At 47.4% G+C, this 21,162-nt stretch overlaps 1 protein-coding gene across 1 annotated transcript in view; it reads left to right on the top strand.

Moving 5' to 3' along the window:
- Nucleotides 1–21,162, top strand: part of cd109 (CD109 molecule) — a 222,920-nt gene that overhangs the window by 101,965 nt on the left and 99,793 nt on the right. The window contains exons 24-25 of the mRNA XM_070889012.1: nt 1,426–1,539; nt 15,338–15,556. Of these exons, the coding sequence (XP_070745113.1) occupies nt 1,426–1,539; nt 15,338–15,556 (333 nt within the window). The remainder of the gene's footprint in view (nt 1–1,425; nt 1,540–15,337; nt 15,557–21,162) is intronic.

The raw sequence follows: 21,162 nt of genomic DNA, 5'->3' as shown, positions 1-21,162 counted from the left end.
GTGCACCATATACAGTAGACACCTGAACGCGCTGGAGAAATACCACCAATGCTGCCTCTGCAACATCCTGCAAATCCCCTGGGAGGATAGACGCAACGTCAGTGTTCTCGCTCAGGCCAACATCCCCACCATCAAAGCACTGACCACACTTGACCAGCTCCGCTGGGCAGGGCCACATCGTCCGCATGCCTGACACGAGACTCCCAAAGCAAGCGCTCTACTCGATCTCCGACATGGCAAGCGAGCCCCAGGTGGGCAGAGAAAATGTTTCAACGACACCCCTCAAAGCCTCCCTGATAAAGTGCAACATCCCCACTGACACCTGGGAGTCCCTGGCCCAAGACCGCCCTAAGTGGAGGAAAAGCATTTGGGAGGGCACTGAGCACCTCGAGTCTCGTCGCCGAGAGCATGCAGAAAACAAGCGCAGGCAGCGGAAGGAGCGTGCAGCAAACCAGACTCCCCACCCACCCCTTTCCTTCACCCACTGTCTGTCCCACCTGTGACAGAGACTGTAATTCCCACATTGGACTGTTCAGTCACCTGAGAACTCACTTTTAGAGTGGAAGCAAGTCTTCCTCGATTTTGAGGGACTGTCTATGACGATCAACACACACACACACAGACCAGAGACAATCTTCCCCCTTGTGTATTAACATTTGTAACTTTCACAACACATGACCAGAATAACCTTAAATTACTTGGGAATTGTTTTTCTCAGAGTGGTTTCTTGACTATTGTTGGCCTTCATTGCGAGAGGGATGGAGTACAAAAGCAGGGAGGTCCTGCTGCAACTGTACAGGGTATTGGTGAGGCCGCACCTGGAGTACTGCGTGCAGTTTTGGTCGCCTTACTTAAGGAAGGATAAACTGGCTTTGGAGGGGGTACAGAGACGATTCACTAGGCTGATTCCGGAGATGAGGAGGTTACCTTATGATGATAGATTGAGTAGAGTGTCTTTACTCGTTGGAGTTCAGAAGGATGCGGGGTGATCTTATAGAAACATTTAAAATAATGAAAGGGATAGACAAGATAGAGGCAGAGAGGTTGTTTCCACTGGTTGGGGAGACTAGAACTCGGGGGCACAGCCTCAAAATACAGGGGAGCCAATTTAAAACCGAGTTGAGAAGGAATTTCTTCTCCCAGAGGGCTGTGGAATTCTCTGCCCAAGGAAGCAGTTGAGGCTAGCTCATGGAATGTCTTCAAGTCACAGATAGATAGATTTTTAACCAATAAGGGAATTAAGGGTTACGGGGAGCGGGCGGGTAAGTGGAGCTGAGTCCACGGCCAGATCAGCCATGATCTTGTTGAATGGCGGAACAGGCTCGAGGGGCTAGATGGCCTACTCCTGTTCCTAATTCTTATGTTCTTATGACTAGTTTTGTGACCTGTGTCTGCATTAAATGTTTGTTCTTTTTGATTTAACAGTTGGAGGTCTTCAAGCCTTTCTTCTTTGAATTAAACCTCCCGTACTCTGTAACCAGAGGGGAGCAACTCATTCTGGAAATAAACATCTTCAACTACCTGCAACAGACACTGGAGGTAGGGACTCTGACAGCTTCCGTCTCTTACATCATTGGATTGATATTTTGGAGTTGGGAATAAAACCATTCGGCCCTTGTAATGTCCAACTTACTGGTAATGGTGTTTTAATAATGTTTTGGTCTTGTTTCATCTTGCCTCAGCATTTGATTGGTAAACTGCTTCAATAAACATAGAAACATAGAAATTTACAGCGCAGAAGGAGGCCATTTCGGCCCATTGTGTCCGAGCCGGCCGACAAAGAGCCACACGGCCCTCAGTCAGCAGCCCTGAAGGTTACATATAAACATATGAACAATGAACAATGGCGGAAAGGTAAAGAGCACCCAGCCCAACCAGTCTGCCCCACACAACTGCGACACCCCTTACACCAAAACATTCTACACTCCACCTCAACCGGAGCCATGTGATTTCCTGGGAGAGGCAAGAAAAGATAAAAGCCCAGGTCAATTTCGGGGTAAAAAATCTGGGAAAATTCCTCTCTGACCTAGCCAGGCGATCGAAACTAGTCAAGGAGATCACCCTAGCCGTATTCGATTCCCTGCAGTACTTACCATCATGTCTTCACTGGCCAACAAGACGTTATCCAGTCTAATCCCAATTACCAGTTCTAGGTCCATAACCCTGCAGGTTACTGCACTTCAAGTGCCCATCCAACCATCTTTTAAATGTGGTGAGGGTTTCTCCAGGCAGTGAGTTCCAGATCCCCACAACCCTCTGCGTTAGGAAGCCCCCCCGTCAAACAACCAGAGAGAACAAGTTCTAACCAGCGGTATCAGGGTACAGTGAGCCAGAGTTCTGGGGCTAGAAATTGGACCTCGATCAGCCTTGTGGACGTCTGAAACACGTCCCCAACGCCATATTAACCTGGGATGTTTTTCAGGTGAAATGTCTTGGTGGGGTCCTGAAGTTAATAGTTCATAAATTTCATAGGCAGGTCACCTAATACAGAGAGTGGGCGTCTTGAAAATGCTGATGAGGGGCTTAATGCCTGCTTTAGCAACATCCCCACCCCCCACCCCCACCCAGGAATTGGGCCGCTCTGAACAAAGCACGTGTCAGGCCTGCTTATGCCTTCCCCAGCGTGGATGCTGCCTAGCGAGCGGCACCATTAAAAAGATAAGTATATTCATTTTAGAGATTTACGAGGATGTTGCCTGGACTGGAGAATTTTGGCTGTTAGGAGAGATTGGATAGGCTGGGTCTGTTTTCTTTGAAACAGAGGAGGCTGAAGGGAGACCTGATTGAGGTGTATAAATTATGAGGTGTCTGGATTGAGTGGATAGGAAGGACCTGTTTCCTTTCGCAGAGAGGTCAACAACCAGGGGGGCATAGATTTAAAGAAATTGGTAGGAGGTTTAGAGGGGAGTTGAGGAGAAATGGTTTCACCCAGAGGGTGGTGAGGGTCTGAAACTCATTGTCTGAAAGGGTGATAGAGGCAGAAACCCTCATAGCATATAAAAAGTACTTGGATGTGCACCTGAAGTTCTTTAACCTGCAGGAAAGTGGAATTAGGCTGGATAGCTCTTGGTCAGCCGGCATGAACACGATGGGCCAAAAGGGCCTCCTTCTGTGTTTATGATTTGCGGTGTGGAGCTGGGGGGAGCAGGAGTGTTTCTCAAGGCTCCACTGCACGCCGAAGAGCTGCTGATGGATCAGCAGTTGGCCCCACCTCTCCTTGTCCCCTTTCCCCCCGCTCTGGGACTTATCTGAGGGTCAATGCTGGCGAGGCAAGTGACCCTGCTGCTGGAGGTGGCTGGCTTTCATTATTGAAATGAGGCGTGAGGCCCAATTTCAGGCCAGCTTTGGGTCTCCCGGTCTGTCATGGGCCCAAATTCGAACGACAACCAAATTGCACCCCTCGACAAAATTCAGCTTTGGCATAGTCCCATCTATTAATACGGTCTTCTCCAGTTCAAATGTTTTGTTTTTTCACCGCCTCCCCTCCTCATCCACCACCCCCCCCACCACCCCTGCAAAAGATTTGCTTTTTCTTTTTGCCCTGAAAAGGGGTGGGGGGGAGTTGGGGGTGAAGGAAAAGGAGGGAAGTGTGCAAATATGGCCAGAGGTTACGTCTGAAATTGTTGAACTTGATGTTGAGTCCAGAAGGCTGTAAGGTGCCTAAACGAAAGATGAGGCGCTGTTCCTCGAGCTTGCGTTGAGCTTCATTGGAACAGTGTAGGAGGCCGAGGATGGAGCTATCAGAGTCGGGGTGGAGTGGAGATTTAAAGTGACAGACGACCGGAAGCTCAGGGTCACACTTGCAGACTAAACGGAGGTGCTCTGCAAAGCGGTCACCCAATCTACGTTTGGTCTCCCCAGTGTAGAGGAGACCACATCGTGAGCAGTGAATACAGTACACTAGAAGTACAAGTAAATCGATGTTTCACCTGGAAGGAGTGTTTGGGGCCCTGGATAGTGGGAAGGGGGGAGGTGATCTGCACAGAGAGGTCTTAAACGGAGTGGAGTTAAGCAGAGTGGTTTATGCGGGAATTTGGAAAGAGTGGGAATTTCTGTTGAGGCAGTGGCGGTGGCTAGATATTCCAGGGAGCAGCAGGGGCAAGTTGGTAACTGTGTGGAACTGGGCGACTATATTAGACGTCACAGGAAGGCAGGCAAGTGATTGGTTGATGAGTTCTCTCCGCTTTCTTGCTTTTCTTGCTTAATTATTTAATCAGCTGTTTACTGAATAGCAGTAGTGTGTGTTTTACCAAGGGTTAGAATTCTGTGGCATTGGTGGAACTAAAAATTAAACTTAATTAATTAATTAAATACATTAAGATGGCAGGATGGGTGATGTGTCAGTGTTGTAACATGTGGGAGCTGGTGGACCCCAGTGAAGTCCATGGTGAGCATGTCTGCAGTAAGTGTCGGCAACTCGAGGAACTTCGGCTCCGTGTTGATGAGCTGGGGTCTGAGCTGCAGACACTACGACAGATCAGTGAGGGGGAGAGTTACCTGGACACTGTGTTCGAGGGGGTACTCATGCCCCTTAGGTTAACTAACTCAGATTTGGCTAGCAGTCAAGGACAGGAGGGTGTGACTACGAGTCAGGAAGGTGTGGGGACCCAGGAGATAGTGATGGAGGAGCCTCAGCCCTTGCTCTTGTCCAACAGGTTCGAGGCTCTTACTCCCTGTGTGGACGAGAGCAGGGGCTGCAGGGAGGATGAGCAAACTGACCACAGCGCCGTGGTACAGGGGGCCATTCAAGTGGGGGGAGTAAAAATAAATGTTGCCGTGGTAGGGGACAGTATCATTAGGGGGATAGATACGGTTCTCTGCAGCTGAGAGCGTGAGTCCCGAAGGCTGTGTTGCCTGCCCGGTGCCAGGGTTAAGGCCATCTCCTCTCGGCTGGAGAGGAACTTGGAGTGGGAGGGGGAAGATCCAGTTGTCGTGGTCCACGTGTGTACCAACGACATAGACAGGACAAAGAAAAAGGTTCTGCTAAGGGATTATGAGCAGCTAGGGGCCAAATTAAAAAGCAGAACTACAAAGGTAATAATCTCTGGATTACTACCCGAGCCACGAGCAAATAGGGTAAATAAGATCAGAGTTAAACACGTGGCTTAAAGACTGGTGCGGGAGAAATGGGTTTTGGTTCTTGGGGCACTGGCACCAGGACTAGGCTAAGAAGGAGCTGTTCCGTTCAGGCGGACTCCACTTGGAACGTGCTGGAGCTAGCGTCCTGGCAAATCGAATAACTAGGGCTGCAGAGAGAGCTTTAAACTAATTAGTGGGTGGTGGGCGGGGTGGAGGGTTCAGGTGAGCAGAAACCTAAAAGCTCAAAGAACAAGGTAAAGGCAATAAAGCAGGGTAGCAGTGGGGGAAACGAAAACCAGGGCGTGACAGGAAGGAACAGAATCTATAAACATCAGAGTGTATCAGAAACTGGGGCCCGAGCAGGAGAAAATGTTAAGAAAACACATTTAAAAGCATTTTATCTGTAACAAATTAGATGAGCTGTCAGCAAAAATAGTTACAAATGGGTATGATCTGATAGCCATAACAGAGACGTGGTTGCAAGGTGACCAAGACTGGGAACTAAACATTCAGGGGTACTTGACAATTTAGAAGGACAGACAGAAAGGAAAAGGAGGTGGGGTAGCTCTGTTGATAAAGGATGGAATTACTGCAACAGTGAGAAACGATATTGGCTCAAATGATCAGGATGTTGAAACAGTTTGGGTGGAGATAAGGAATAGTAAGGGGAAAAGTCACTGGTGGGTGTAGTCTATAGGCCCCTAACAGTAGCAAATCTGTTGGTCGGAGTATAAATCAGGAAAATGGGAACAGATATAATCATGGATGATTTTAACTTCCATAATGATTGGACAAATCAAATTGGTCAGGGTAGCCTTGAGGAAGAGTTCATAGAGTGCATAAGGGACAGGTTCTTTGAGCAGTATATAATGGAACCAACCAGGGGGCAGGCTATCTTAGATCTGGCCCTGTGTAATGAGACAGGATTAATAAACAATCTCCGAGTAAAGGATCCCCTTGGAATAAGTAATCACAGCATGGTTGAATTTCAAATTCAGATGGAGGGTGAGAAAATTGGATCTCAAACCAGCGTACTAAGCTTAAATAAAGGAGACTACAAAGGTATGAGGGCAGAGTTGGCTAAAATGGACTGGGAAAATATATTAAAGTGTAGGATGGTTGATGAACAGTGGCGTAAGGGAGAACTAGTGGATGTGGTGTATTTGGACTTTCAAAAGGCTTTTGACAAGGTCCCACACAAGTGATTAGTGTACAAACTTAAGGCACATGGTACTGGGGGTAATGCATTGACGTGGAGAAAGAAATGGTTGGCAGACAAGAAGCAAAGAATGGGAATAAACGGGTCCTTTTCAGAATGGCAGGCAGTGACTAGTGGGCTACCGCAAGGTTCAATGCTAGGATCCCAGTTATTAATAATATACATTAATGATTTAGCCAAAGAAATTGAATGTAATATCTCCATGTTTGCAGGTGACACTAAGCTAGGTGGCAGTGTGAGCTGTGAGGAGGATGCGAAGAGGCTGCAGGGTGATTTGGACAGGTTAGGTGAGTGGACAAATGCATGGCTGATGCAGTATAATGTGGATAAATGTGAGGTTATCCACTTTGGTGGCAAAAAAAGGAAGGCAGATTATTATCTGAATGGTGACAGATTAGTAAAAGGGGAGGTGCAACGAGATCTGGGTGTCATGATACATCAGTCACTGAATGTAGGCATGCAGGTACAGCAGGCAGTAAAGAAAGCAAATGGCATGTTGGCCTTCATAGCGAGAGGATTTGAGTATAGGAGCAGGGAGGTGTTACTACAGTTGTACAGGGCCTTGGTGAGACCACACCTTGAGTATTGTGTGCAGTTTTGGTCACCTAATCTGAGGAAGGACATGCTTGCTATTGAGGGAGTGCAGCGAAGGGGTTCACCAGTATGATTCCCGGGATGGCAGGATTGACATATGAAGAAAGACTGGATCGGCTAGGCTTATCCTCATTGGAATTTAGAAGAATGGAGAGGGGATCTCATAGAAACATAAAATTATGATGGTACTGGACAGTTTAGATGCAGGAAGAATGTTCCCGATGTTGGGGAAGTCCAGAACCAGGGGTCATAGTCTAAGGATAAGCGGTAAGCCATTTAGGACTGAGATGAGAAGAAACTTGTTCACCCAGAGCGTGGTGAACCTGTGGAATTCTCTACCACAGAAAGTTGTTGAGTCCAGTCGTTGGTTATATTCAAGAGGGAGTTAGATGTGGTCCTGACGGCTAAAGGGATCAAGGGGTATGGAGGAAAGGTGGGAGTGCGGTACTGAAGTTGAATGATCAGCCATGATCATATTGAATGATGGTGCAGGCTCGAAGGGCCGAATGGCCTGCTCCTGCATGTATTTTCTATGTTTCTATGCTTCTATGTACATTTAAGGAGATATTTCACAACTCTCAAGAAAAAAATATTCCAGTAAGGAGGAAAGGGTGTAAAAGAAAAGATAGCCATCCATGGCTAACTAAAGAAATTAAGGACGGTATCCAATTAAAAACAAGGGCATACAAAGTGGCCAAAACTCGGGGGAGGGCAGAAGATTGGAAGATTAGTAAACTAGCACAAAATATAAAAACAGACAGCAAGAGTTTCTATTGGTAAATATAAAGAAAAAGAGTGGCTAAAGTAAATGTTGGTCCCTTAGAGGATGAGACCGGGGAATTAGTGATGGGAAACATGGAGATGGCAGAAACTCTGAACAAATATTTTGTATCAGCCTTTACTGTAGTGGACACTAAAAATATCCCAACAGTGCATAGTCAAGGTGTTGTGTATGGAGAAAGAGTCAGACTGAACACTATGAGCTCAAAGTAAAGTGTGACCTTCGTCTTTTATTGCAGGTTTCCAGAGTGCCTCTCCAACCTGTGAAGCCTCTTTAAATATCTGTGCTCCTACGGGATTATGTGATCCCTTGGGACTCCAGGGGATGAACCCTCTGGTGGCTATACAGAGTAAATGCAAGTTTACATGTATAACAACACTCCCCCCCAAAGTCAATAGTGTAACTATTTACAATGTGAGTCGATCTTGGGCCCACCTTGCCCTGGTTGATCATCTCGGTGTGAAAGCTGGTGTTGTTGAATCATTTGTTGGGCCCTCACTGGGCTGCTGTGCAGCTGGCCTTGCTGGGCTGCCTGGTGTGTTGGGCCCTGCTGGGCTGCTGTGGATGATGGGTTCTGCTTCATGGTCAACCGTGGTGCCGGTTGCCACTGGTGTGTATTTGGGGGATCAAAAAAGGTAGGGTCCAAGGCAGGTTGCTCAGGATAGTCTATGAATCTGAGTTTGATTTGGTGCAAGTGTTTCTGGTGAATGAGTCCATTTGAAAGTTTGACCCGAAACACCCTGCTCCCCTCTTTGGCCATGACAGTGCCTTGTCCATAATTCAATACAAATACAGGATCATTGATTTCAATCTCGCGTGACACATTTGCACTATCATGGTAAGCACTTTGTTGAAGCCGTCTGCTCTCTACCTGTTCATGCAGATCAGGGTGAACTAACGAGAGCCTTTTCTTAAGTGCTATTTTCATGAGCAGTTCAGCAGGTGGGATCCCAGTGAGTGAGCAGGGTCTCGTGCGGTAGCTGAGCAGGACTCGGGATAGGCGCGTCTGCAGTGAGCCTTCAGTTACCCTCTTCAAGCCCTGCTTGATGGTTTGCACTGCTCTCTCTGCCTGACCATTGAATGCTGGTTTAAACGGGGCAGATGTGACAAGTTTGATCCCGTTGTGAGTCATGAATTCTTTGAACTCAGCACTAGTAAAACATGGCCTGTTGTCGCTCACCAGTACATTGGGTCGGCCTTGTGTGGCAAACATGGCCTGCAGGCTTTCAGTAGTTGCAGCGGACGTGCTAGCCGACATTATCTCACATTCAATCCACTTGGAGTACGCGTTTACAACCACGAGGAACATTTTACTCAAGAACGGGCTTGCAGAGTTGACATGTACCCTAGACCACGGTTTGGAGGGCCAAGACCATAAACTTAGCTGCGTCTCCTTGGGTACATTGCTTAACTGCGAGCATGTATTACATCTGTGAATGCAGGACTCTAAGTCCGCATCGATACCGGGCCACCACACGTGGGATCTAGCTATCGCTTTCATCATTATGATGCCTGTGTAGGTACTGTGGAGATCATTAATGAAGGTGTCTCTGCCCTCTTGGGGAGCACTACTCGATTGCCCCACAGAAGGCAGTCTGCCTATAAAGACATTTCATCTTTGCGCCGCTAGAACGGCTTTATCTCTTCCTGCATTTCCAATGGGACACTGGATCAGCTCCCGTGAAGCACACAGCTTTTGACTAGAGATAATAAGTGGTCCTGGCTTGTCCAGGTTTTGATCTGCCGGGCAGTGACGGCTGACTGCTCACTCTCAAATCCTTCCATAACCATGGCTAGATCTGTGGGCTGCGCCATTTCCACCCCCGTGCTGGGCAATGGCATCCTATTGAGAGCATCGGTGCAGTTTTCTGTGCCTGCCTTTGGCGGATGGCGCAGTTGTATGTGGACAGCGTGAGTGCCCATCTCTGGATGTGGGCCGATGCATTGGTATTTATCCTTTTACTCTTGGAAAACAGGGATATAAGTGGCTTATGGTCAGTTTCCAATTCGAATTTTAGCCCAAACAGGTATTGATGCATTTTCTTTACCCCATAGACACACGCTAACGTTTCTTTCTCAATCATGCTGTAGGCTCTCTCAGCCTTACATAGACTCCTGGATGCATAAGCAACCGGTTGCAGTTTCCCGAAGGCATTTTCTTGGATTTTGCCCCAAACCCATTCGGCCCCTTTTCGTAGTCAGACATGTAGTGGTTCTAGCAGTGTGCTGAGACCCAGTAAGAAGTTACCAAAGTAGTTCAGGAGTCCCAGAAACGACCGCAGCTCCATCATATTCTGTGGCCTCGGTGCATTCTCAATTGCCTCCGTCTTTGCTTTGGTGGGCCTGATGCCGTCCGCCACAATCCTCCTTCCCAGGAACTCCACTTCAGGTGCCAGGAAAATGCACTTCGAGCATTTTATCCTGAGCCCCATGCGGTTGAGTCGACTAAGAACCTCCTCCAGGTTCTGCAGATGCTCGACTGTGTTCCGACCTGTGACCAAGATGTCGTCCTGGAAGATCATGGTGTGCGGGACTGACTTCAGTAAGCTTTCCATGTTTCACTGGAATATCGCCGCCGCTGATCGGATTCCAAACGGGCATCTGTTATAAACAAAAACACCTTTGTGCATGTTGATGCAGTTGAGGGCCTTCGATGATTCCTCCAGTTGCTACGTCATGTAGGCTGAAGTCAGATCCAGCTTCGTGAATGTCTTTCCTCCCGCCAGTGTTGCAAAGAGGTCATCGGCCTTTCGTAGTGGGTATTGGTCCTGCAGGGAGGAACGATTGATAGTTACTTTATAATCGCCACAGATTCTGACGGTGCCATCTCCCTTGAAGACTGGGACGATAGGACTGGCCCACTCATTGAACCCGATCGGGGAAATGATGCACTCTCTTTGTAGTCAGTCTAGCTCAATCTCTACCCTTTCTCTCATCATGTACGGTACTGCTCTCGCCTTGTGATGGATGGGTCGCACCCCCAGAATTAGGTGGATCTGCACTTTTGCTCCTTGGAATGTCCCGATGCTTGGTTCGAACAGCGAAGGAAATTTGTTTAAGACCTGGGCACACCAAGTGTCATCAGCGGGCGATAGCGTCGGATGTCGTCCCAGTTCCAGCATATCTTTCCCATCCAGCTCCTGCCGAGCAGTGTGGGACCATCACCCAGTACCACCCAGAGTGGTAGCTTGTGCACCACTCCATCGTAGGAGATCTTTATGGTAGCACTGCCAATTACGAGAATCAGTTGTTTTGTATAAGTTCTTAATTTCGTGCGAACTGGAGTTAAGACTGGCCTTGAGGCCTTGTTGCACCACAACCTTTCGAAAGTCTTTCTGCCCATGATGGACTGGCTTGCACCCATGTCCAGCTCCATTGACACCGGGAGTCCATTTAGTTCAACATTCAGCATTATCAGGGGACAATTCGTGGTAAGTGTGTGCACCCCATGTACTTCTGCCTCCTCGATCTGAGGCTCTGGTTCATAGTGATCCTCCGTGGATCTGTCCTCCTCTGCAACATGGTGGTTTTCAGGTTTAACAGTCTTTGCAGCTTGTTGGAGGTGTCCCATTGATCCACAGCCCTTGCAAGCGTACCCTTTGAATCGGCATGAATGGAAACGATGATCACCCCCGCAGCGCCAACAAGGTGTTAATGGCCTTACATTCATCACCCTTGATGGTGGACTCTGAGTCATCTGCGGACGTGTAGCTGCAGGTATGTGTGACCTGCCCTGTACGTTACGATTTGAAAACAACATCACTTTGTTCACAGTACTTGTAGCAGCACTTGTGTGCTGAGAGATTTGCTTCGTATTGTTACTGGTGGCAATGAATGCCTGGGCTACGCTATGGCCTTACTCAAAGTTGGGGTCTCTACAGTCAAAAGTTTGCGAAGTAGGGTTTCGTGGCCAATGCTAAGTACAAAAACGTCTCTGAGCATGTGCTCCAAATATCCTTCAAATTTGCAATGTCCTGCAAGGCGTCTTAGCTCAGCAATATAACTCGCCACTTCCTGGCCTTCAGACCTTTTGTAGGTGAAGAATCGGTACCTCGTCATCAGAACGCTTTCCTTCGGGTTCAAATGCTCTCGGACCGTGTGCACAAATCATCGTACGATTTCTCTGTGGGTTTCACTGGAGTGAGCAGATTCTTCATGAGATCATACTTTGGTGCCCCACAGATGGTGAGGAGGATCGCCCTTCGTTTGGCAGTGCTCTCTTCCCCATCTAGCTCGTTGGCCACGAAGTATTGGTCAAGTCGCTCCTCAAACATTTCCCAATCATCTCCCTCCGAGAATTTCACCAGGATGACTACTGTTCTCTGCATCTTTGGGTTCGCTATCTGTATCTTGTCGCCAGTTGTTATATATGGAGAAAGAATCAGACTGAACACTGTGAGCTCAAAGTAAAGTGTAACCTTAGTCTTTTATTGCAGGTCTCGAGAGTGTGCCTCTCCAACCTGTGAAGCCTCCTTAAATACCTGTGCTCCCAAGGGATTATGGGCTCCCTTGGGACTCCAGGGGATGAATCTTCTGTTGGCTGTACAGAGTAAATGCAAGTTTATATATATAACACAAGGGGCTATGGAGGGGAGGAACTTAACACAATCACAATCACTAAGGAGGTGTTACTCAGTAAGGTAATGGGACTAAAGATGAATAAATTCCCTGAATCTGATGGCTTGCATTTTAGGGTCAAGAGAAGTAGCGGCATGGATAGTGGATGCATTGGTTGTAATTTACTAATATTCCCTTGATTCTGGGGAGGTCCCAGCAGATTGGAAAACTGCAAATGTAACGCCTCTGTTTAAAAAAGGGGGCAGATAAAAAGCAGGAAACTATAGACCAGTTAGCCTAACATCTGTGGTTGGGAAAATGCTGGAGTCCATTATTAAAGAAGCAGTAGCAGGACTTTTGGAAAAGCATAATTCAGTCAGGCAGAGTCAGCATGGATTTATGAAGGGGAAGTAAGGTTTGACAAATTTACTGGAATTCTTTGAGGATGTAATGAATAGGGTGGATAAAGGGGAACCAGTGGATGTGGTGTATTTGCACTTCCAGAAGGCATTTGACAAGGTGCCACATAAAAGGTTACTGCACAAGATAAAAGTTCACGGGGTTGGGGGTAATATATTAGCATGGATAGAGGATTGGCTAACTAACAGAAAACAGAGAGTCGGGATAAATGGTTAATTCTCGGGTTGGCGACCAGTAACTAGTGGGGTGCCGCAGGGATCAGTGCTGGGACCCCAACTATTTACAATCTATATTAACGACTTGGAAGAAGGGACTGAGTGTAACGTAGCCAAGTTTGCTGACGATACAAAGATGGGAGGAAAAGCAATGTGTGAGGAGGACACAAAAAACCTGCAAAAGGACATAGACACGCTAAGTGAGTGGGCAAAAATTTGGCAGCTGAAGTATTATGTTGGAAAGTGTGAGGTTATGCACTTTGGAAAAAAAATCGAACAACACGTTATTATTTAAATGGAGAAAAATTGCAAAGTGCTGCGCAGTACAGTCGGACCTGGGGGTACTTGTGCATGGAGCACAAAAGGATAATATGCAGGTACAGCAAGTGATCAGGCAGGCAAATGGAATCTTGGCTTTTATTGCAAAGGGGATGGAGTATAAAAGCAGGGAAGTCTTGCTACAATTATACAGGGTATTGGTGAGGCCACACCTTGAATACTGCAAACAGTTTTGGTTTCCATATTTAAGAAAGGATATATTTGCTTTGGAGGCTGTTCAGAGAAGGTTCACTTGTTTGATTACGAAGATGAAGGGTTTGACTTATGAGGAAAGTTTGAGTAGGTTGGGCCTCTACTCATTGGAATTCAGAAGAATGAGAGGTGATCTTATCAAAATGTATAAGATTCTGAGGGGGCTTGACAAGGTGGATGCAGAGAGGATGTTTCCACTGATCGGGGAGACTGGAACTCGGAGGCATAATCTTAAAACTGAGCTGAGGAGGAATTTCTTCTCTCAGAGGGTTGTAAATCTGTGGAATTCACTGCCTCAGAGAGCTGTGGAAGCTGGGTCATTGAATATATTTAAGACAGAGATAGACAGTTTCTTAACTGCTAAGGGAATAAGGGGTATGGGGAGCGGGCAGGGATGTGGATCTGAGTCCATGATCAGATCAACCATGATTGTGTTAAATGGCGGAGCAGGCTCGAGGAGCCATATGGCCTACTCCTGCTCCTATTTCTTATGTTCTTAAAAGGGCAGGTGTTGCATTGCCTGCGCTTGCATGGGATGGTGCCATGAGAAGGGGAGGGGCTGTTGGGGGTGACTGTGGAATGGACCAGGGTGTCACAGAGGGATCAGTCCCTTCGGAATGTTGAGAGGGGAGGGGAGGGGAAGATGTGATTGGTGGTGGGATCACGCTGGAGGTGGCGGAAATGGCGGAGGATGATCCGTTGAACGTGAAGGCTGGAGAGGTGAAAGGTGAGGACAAAGGGGAACGGAAGAGGTGAGAGTAGAAGTGCGGGAAATAGAACGGACATGGTCGAGGGCCATGTTATCCATGGCGGAGGGGAATCCTCGATTGAGGAAAAAGGAAGACATATCAGAGGCACTAGTGTGAAAGGTGGCGTCGTCAGAGCAGCGAAGGAAACAGATAAACTGGGTGAATGGAATGGAGTTCCTACAGGATGCAGGGTGGGAGGAAGTGTAGTTCAGGTAGCTGCAGGAGTCAGTGGCTTATAGTGGATACTGGTCGAAAGCCTATCCCCAGAGATGGAGATGGAGAAGTCGAGGAAGGGTAGGGAAGGGAAGAGTCAGAGATGGACCTTGGGAAGGTGAGGGAAGGGTGTAAATTGGATGCAAAGTGAATTAAATTTTCTAGTTCAGGGCAGGAGCAGGAAACGGCACCGATACAGTCATCAATGTACCGGAAAAAGAGGTGAGGGAGCGGACCCAAATAAGTGAATCGGGACCAGTGCTGCACTATCAGAAGAGGCGGACAATTAAACTTAACTCGGCCTACAAGGCCCTGAAGCCTGCAAGAAGTATTCCACTGCAGGTCGAGGCTGAGGCCTTCAGTGGGTAAGCCACCAAGGTGATTTGAGAGGCGCAGGAGGCCGCTACTAGCCCCGCTCCCTCCGTTGGCAGTATTTGAGAGGGAGGGGCCATTCCTGGCGCTTTACCTGGGGAGCAGCAGCAACAGCGGCCAACAGGAGTGCATTGTGGTTGGAAACCTGGGTCCTGCCCCCCTGCAGTATCAGTTGCAAGAGGCGGGAGGGAAAGGAACGGCCAGTGACGATCGCGGCAGAGACGGTTTGAGAGAACATTCAGTCAGGTAGGAGTAGGCAACCTAATTTTCCCCCTTTTCCCTGATTAATTCAAGGCAGGATAGTTGAACAAAATCAAGTCTCTTATACTCTGTAAGAGACACAGGCATTACCGGCAAGGAAACCTAATCTTCTATATGCGATCTCGTCCCTACCCTCCGTCTAATCATATCTCGTTTCCAGTGTAGTGGTTATGTTACTGGACTAATAATCCAGGGCCTGGACTAATGATCCGAGTTAGACTGTGAATTCAAATCTCACTGTGGGCAGTTTGAGAATTTGAATCCAGTTTCATAAAAAATAAAATAAAATCTGAAAATAAAAAGCTGATGTCACGATGAATAAAAATATATATTTTTTGCTACACAGGTTTGGGTAACAGTCGAGCTGAGTGATGCATTTGATTTTACCATCATACCGGACAAGAGCAACACTGTCCCAAATAACCAGACAGAGTCTGTGCTGAGCCAGGACGCCCACGTGTTCTATTTCCCCATCACGCTGAAGGGTCTGGGGAAGATTCCAATCACAGTCAAGGCCTCGTCCGCGGTTGCAGTCGATGCTGTCACCAAGCACATTCTAGTGAAGGTAACATTTTCTTACGAAACTTTTGCTTTGCTAAATTTATATTTGTTTTTTTTCTGTTTTTTTTAGGGCAAAAGTGGTAGATTAAGGACATGAGAAATAGGAGCAGGAGTAGGCCATTCGGCCCCTCGAGCCTGCTCCGCCATTTAATACGATCATGGCTGATCTGATCATGGACTCAGCTCCACTTCCCCGCCCGCTCCCCATAACCCCTTATCCCCTTATCGTTTAAGAAACTGTCTATTTCTGTCTTAAATTTATTCGATGTCCCAGCTTCCACAGTCTTTGAGGCAGCAAAATCCAGATTTACAACCCTCTGAGAGAAGAAATTTCTCCTCATCTCAGTTTAAAATATTCTAAGATCGTGCCCTCGAGTTCTAGTCTCCCCCATCAGTGGAAACATCCTCTCTGCATCCACCTTGTCAAGCCCCCTCATAACCTTATACATTTCGATAAGATCACCTCTCATTCTTCTGAATTCCAATGAGTAGAGGCCCAACCTACTCAACCTTTCCTCATAAATCAACCCCCTCATCCCCGGAATCAACCTCGTGAACCTTCTCTGAACTGCCTCCAAAGCAAGTATATCCTTTCGTAAATATGGAAACCAAAGCTGCACTTCCAAATAGTGTCGTGGGATCTTTTACATCCACCTGAGAGGGAAGGTGGGGCCCCGTTTCCAATACCTCATTGGAAAGACGGCACCTTTAACATTGGAGCACTCCCTCAGTGCAGCACTGGGAGTGTCAGCCTAGAATTTGCGCACCAGTCTCTGGATTGGGACTTGAACTTGTTGCGTTTAGAATAACTCCACAGGACTGTATATCTTAAGCTTAAATTGTTGTGACCTTGGTCTCTTTATTGTAACTCCAGAGTGAGAAGGCAGCATGATAGTCTGCCTTTAATACCTGCTTACCCAGGGTGTGCAGGTGACATAGAAACATAGAAAATAGGTGCAGGAGCAGGCCATTCGGTCCTTCGAGCCTGCACCGCCATTCAATATGATCATGGCTGATCATGCAACTTCAGTAACCCATCCCTGCTTTCTCTCCATACCCCCTGATCCCTTTAGCCATAAGGGTCACATCTAACTCCCTCTTGAATACATCCAACAAACTGGACTCAACAAATTTCTGTGATAGAGAATTCCACAGGTTCACCACTCTCTGGCTGAAAAAGTTTCTCCTCATCTCGGTCCTATTATGGCTTATTCCTTATCCTTAGATTGTGACCCCTCGTCCTGGACTTCCCCAACTTCGGGAACATTCTTCCTGCATCTAACCTGTCCAGTCCCGTCAGAATTTTATATGTTTCTATGAAATCCCCTCTCATTCTTCTAAATTCCAGTGAGTATAAGCCTAGCCGATCCAGTCTTTCTGCCATCCCGAGAACCAGTCTGGTGAACCTTCGCTGCACTCCCTCAATAGCAGGCATGTCCTTCCTCAGATTAGGCGATCAAAATTCTACACAATACTCAAGGTGTGGTCTCACCAAGGCCTGTACAACTGCAGTAAGACCTCCCTACTCCTATACTCAAATCCTCGATGAAGGCCAGAATGCCATTTGCTTCCTTTATGCCTGCTGTACGTGCATGCCTACCTTCAGTGACTGATGTACCATGACACCCAGGCCTCGTTGCACCTCCCCTGCTAATCTTTCCCAGCCAGCTCCTGCTAAACTGCGTGGGGCCATCGCCCGGTACCACCCAGAGTGGTAGCTCGTGCACCGCTCCATCATAGGAGACATTTACGATAGCACTGCCGATTACGGGAATCAGTTCCTTTGCATACGTTCTCAGTTTCGTACGAATTGGAGTCAGGACTGGCCTTGAGGCCTTGCTGCACCACAATGTATCAAAAGTCTTTTTGCTCATTATGGACTGGCTTGAGCCCGTGTCCAGCTCCGTGGACACCGGGGTCCATTTAATTCAACCTTCAGCATTATCGGGGGACACTTTGTGGTAAATGTGTGCACCCCATATACCTCTGCCTCTTCGGTCTGAGGCTCTGGTTCGTCGTGATCCACCGTGGATCTGTCCTCCTCTGCAACATGGTGGTTTGCAGGATTAGCAGGGTTTGTAGCTCACCTGCATATGCGTTGGAGGTGTCCCATAGTTTCACAGCCCTTGCAAACGTATCCTTTGAAGCAGCATGAATGGAAACGATGATCACCCCTGCAGCGCCAACAAGCTGTTAATGGCCTTGTATTCACACCTTTGATGGTGGACTCTGAGTAATCTGCAGACGTGCAGCTGCAGCTGTGTAAGTCCTGCCTTGTACATTTCGATTCGAAAACAACGTTACTTTGTTCACAGTACTTGCAGCAGTACTCGTGTGCTGAGAAATTTGTTTGGGATTGTCACTGGTGGCGATAAACGCCTGGGTTATCGCTATTGCTTTACTCAAGATTTGGGTCTCTACAGTCAGTTCCTCCTTTTCACTAGACCCTCGGTCCCCTAGTATTTTAGGGAGGTTATTCGTGTCTTCGTTAGTGAAGACAGAACCAAAGTATTTGTTCAATTGGTCTGCCATTTCTTTGTTCCCCATTATGACTTCACCTAGGGAACAAAGAAATGGCAAACCAATTGAATCAATACTTCGGTTCTGTCTTCACGAAGGAAGATACAAATAACCTTCCGAAGGTACTAGGGGACAGTGGGTCTAGTGAGAAGGAGGAACTGAAGGATATCCTGATCAGGCGGGAAATTGTGTTAGGGAAATTGATGGGATTGAAGGCCAATAAATCCCCGGGGCCTGATAGTCTGCATCCCAGAGTGCTTAAGGAAGTGGCCCTAGAAATAGTGGATGCATTGGTGATCATTTTCCAACAGTCTATCGACTCTGGATCAGTTCCCATGGACTGGAGGGTAGCTAATGTAACACCACTCTTTAAAAAAGGAGGGAGAGAGAAAACGGGTAATTATAGACCGGTTAGCTTGACATCAGTAGTGGGGAAAATGTTGGAATCGATCATGAAGGACGAAATAGCAACGCATTTGGAAAGCGGTGACAGGATCGGATCAAGTCAGCATGGATTTATGAAAGGGAAATCATGCTTGACGAATCTTCTGGAATTTTTTGAGGATGTAACTAGCAGATTGGACAATGGAGAACCAGTGGATGTGGTGTATTTGGACTTTCAGAAGGCTTTTGACATGGTACCACACAAGAGATTGGTGTGCAAAGTAAAAGCACGTGGTATTGGGGGTAATGTACTGATGTGGATAGGGAACTGGTTGGGAGATAGGAAGCAGAGAGTCCGGATAAACGGGTCCTTTTCAGAATGGCAGGCAGTGACTAGTGGCGTGCTCAGTGCTGGAACCCCAGCTCTTTACAATATACATTAACGATTTGGATGAAGGAATTGAGTGTAATATCTCCAAGTTTGCAAATGATACTAAACTAGGTGGAGGTGTGAGCTGTGAGGAAGACGCTAAGAGGCAGCAGGGTGACATGGACAGGTTAGGTGAGTGGGCAAATGCATGGCAGATGCAGTATAATGTGGATAAATGTGAGGTTATCCACTTTGGGGGCAAAAACACGAAGGCAGAATATTATCTGAATGGCGGCAGACTAGGAAAAGGGGAGGTGCAATGAGACCTGGGTGTCATGGTTCATCAGTCACTGAAAGTGGACATGCAGGTACAGCAGGCGGTGAAGAAGGCAAATGGTATGTTGGCCTTCATAGCTAGGGGATTTGAGTATAGGAGCAGGGAGGTCTAAATGCAGTTGTACAGGGCCTTAGTGAGGCCTCACCTGGAATATTGTGTTCAGTTTTGGTCTCCTAGTCTGAGGAAGGACGTTCTTGCCATTGAGGGAGTGCAGCGAAGGTTCACCAGACTGATTCCCGGGATGGCTCGGCTGTCATAAGAGGAGAGACTGGATCAACTGGGCCTGTATTCACTGGAGTTTAGAAGGATGAGAGGGGATCTCATAGAAACATATAAGATTCTGACAGGACTGGACAGGTTAGATGCGGGAAGAATGTTCCCAATGTTGGGGAAGTCCAGAACCTGCTTTCTCTCCATACCGTAAGAGCCATATCTAACTCCCTCTTGAATATATCCAGTGAACTGGCATCAACGACTCTCTGTGGCAGGGAATTCCACAGGTTAACAACTCTGAGTGAAGAAGTTCCTCCTCATCTCAGTCCTAAATGGCCGAACCCTTATGCTAAGACTATGTCCCCTGGTTCTGGACTTCCCCAACATTGGGAACATTCTTCCCGCATCTAACCTGTCCAGTCCCGTCAGAATCTTATACGTTTCTATGAGATCCCCTCTCATCCTTCTAAATTCCAGTGTATAAAGGCCCAGTTAATCCAGTATCTCCTCATATGACATCCAAGCTAATGTTCTTCCTTATTATTGCGTTAATCTCCTCTTTAACCATTAACGCTACCCCACCTCCTTTTCCTTCCTGTCTATCCTTCCTGAATATTGAATACCCCTCGATGTTGAGTTCCCAGCTTTGGTTATCCTGGAGCCATGTCTCCGTAATCCCAATTATATCATATCCGTTAACAGCTATCTGCACAGTTAATTCATCCACCTTATTACGAATGCTCCTCACATTGAGACTCAGAGCCTTCAGGCTTATTTTTTTTAACACTCTTTATCCTTTTAGAATTATGTTGTAATGTGGCCCTTTTTGATTTATGGCCTTGATTTCTCTGCCCTCCACTCTTGCTTTTCTCCTTCCTACCTTTTGCTTCTGCCCCCTTTTTACTTTCCTCTGCCTCCCTGCATAGGTTCCCATCCCCCTGCCATATTAGTTTAACCCCTCCCCAACAGCACTAGCAAACACTCCCCCTAGGACATAGGTTCTGGTCCTGCCCAGGTGCAGACCATCCGGTTTGTACTGGTCCCACCTCCCCCAGATCCGGTTCCAATGTCCCAGGAATTTGAATCCCTCCCTTCTGCACCATTTCTCAAGCCACGTATTCATCTGAACTATCCTGCAATTCCTGCTCTGACTAGCATGTGGCACTGGTAGCAATCCTGAGATCCTACTTTTGAGGTCCTACTTTTTAATTTAACTCCTAGCTCCCTAAATTCGGCTTGTATGACCTCATCCAGTTTATTACCTATAGCTTTGGTACCTATATGCACCACGACAGCTGGCTGTTCCCCCTCCCCCTCCAGAATGAGCTACAGCCGCTCCGGGACATCCTTGACCCTTGCACCAGGGAGGCAACATACCATCCTGGAGTCTCGTTTGCGGCCGCAGAATCACCTATCTGTTCCCCTTACAATTGAATCCCCTATCACTATGGCTCTCCCACTCTTTTCCTGCCCTCCCGTGCAGCAGAGCCACACCTGGTGCCATGGACTTGGCTGCTGCTGCCTTCCCCTGATGAGTCATCTCCCCCAACAGTACCCAAAACGGTGTATCTGTTTTGGAGGGAGATGACTGCAGGGGACCCCTGCACTACCTTCCTTCCACTCCTCTGCCTGATGGTCACCCATTCCCTATCTGCCTGAGTAACCTTTATCCTTGGGTCTCCCACAGGTGCACCCTCTGGTGGCAAGTCTTACACATTGGTAATTTTAACATACATAACATCATTCCCCTCCAAAGTCTTATGTACAAGTTATTTACAAGTTGAGG

This window comes from Pristiophorus japonicus, chromosome 9 (genome assembly GCF_044704955.1).
Source record: "Pristiophorus japonicus isolate sPriJap1 chromosome 9, sPriJap1.hap1, whole genome shotgun sequence".
Lineage (NCBI taxonomy): Eukaryota > Metazoa > Chordata > Chondrichthyes > Pristiophoridae > Pristiophorus > Pristiophorus japonicus.
The sequence above is the reverse complement of the archived record's forward strand: the minus strand, read 5'-3'. Positions and strand labels throughout refer to the sequence as shown.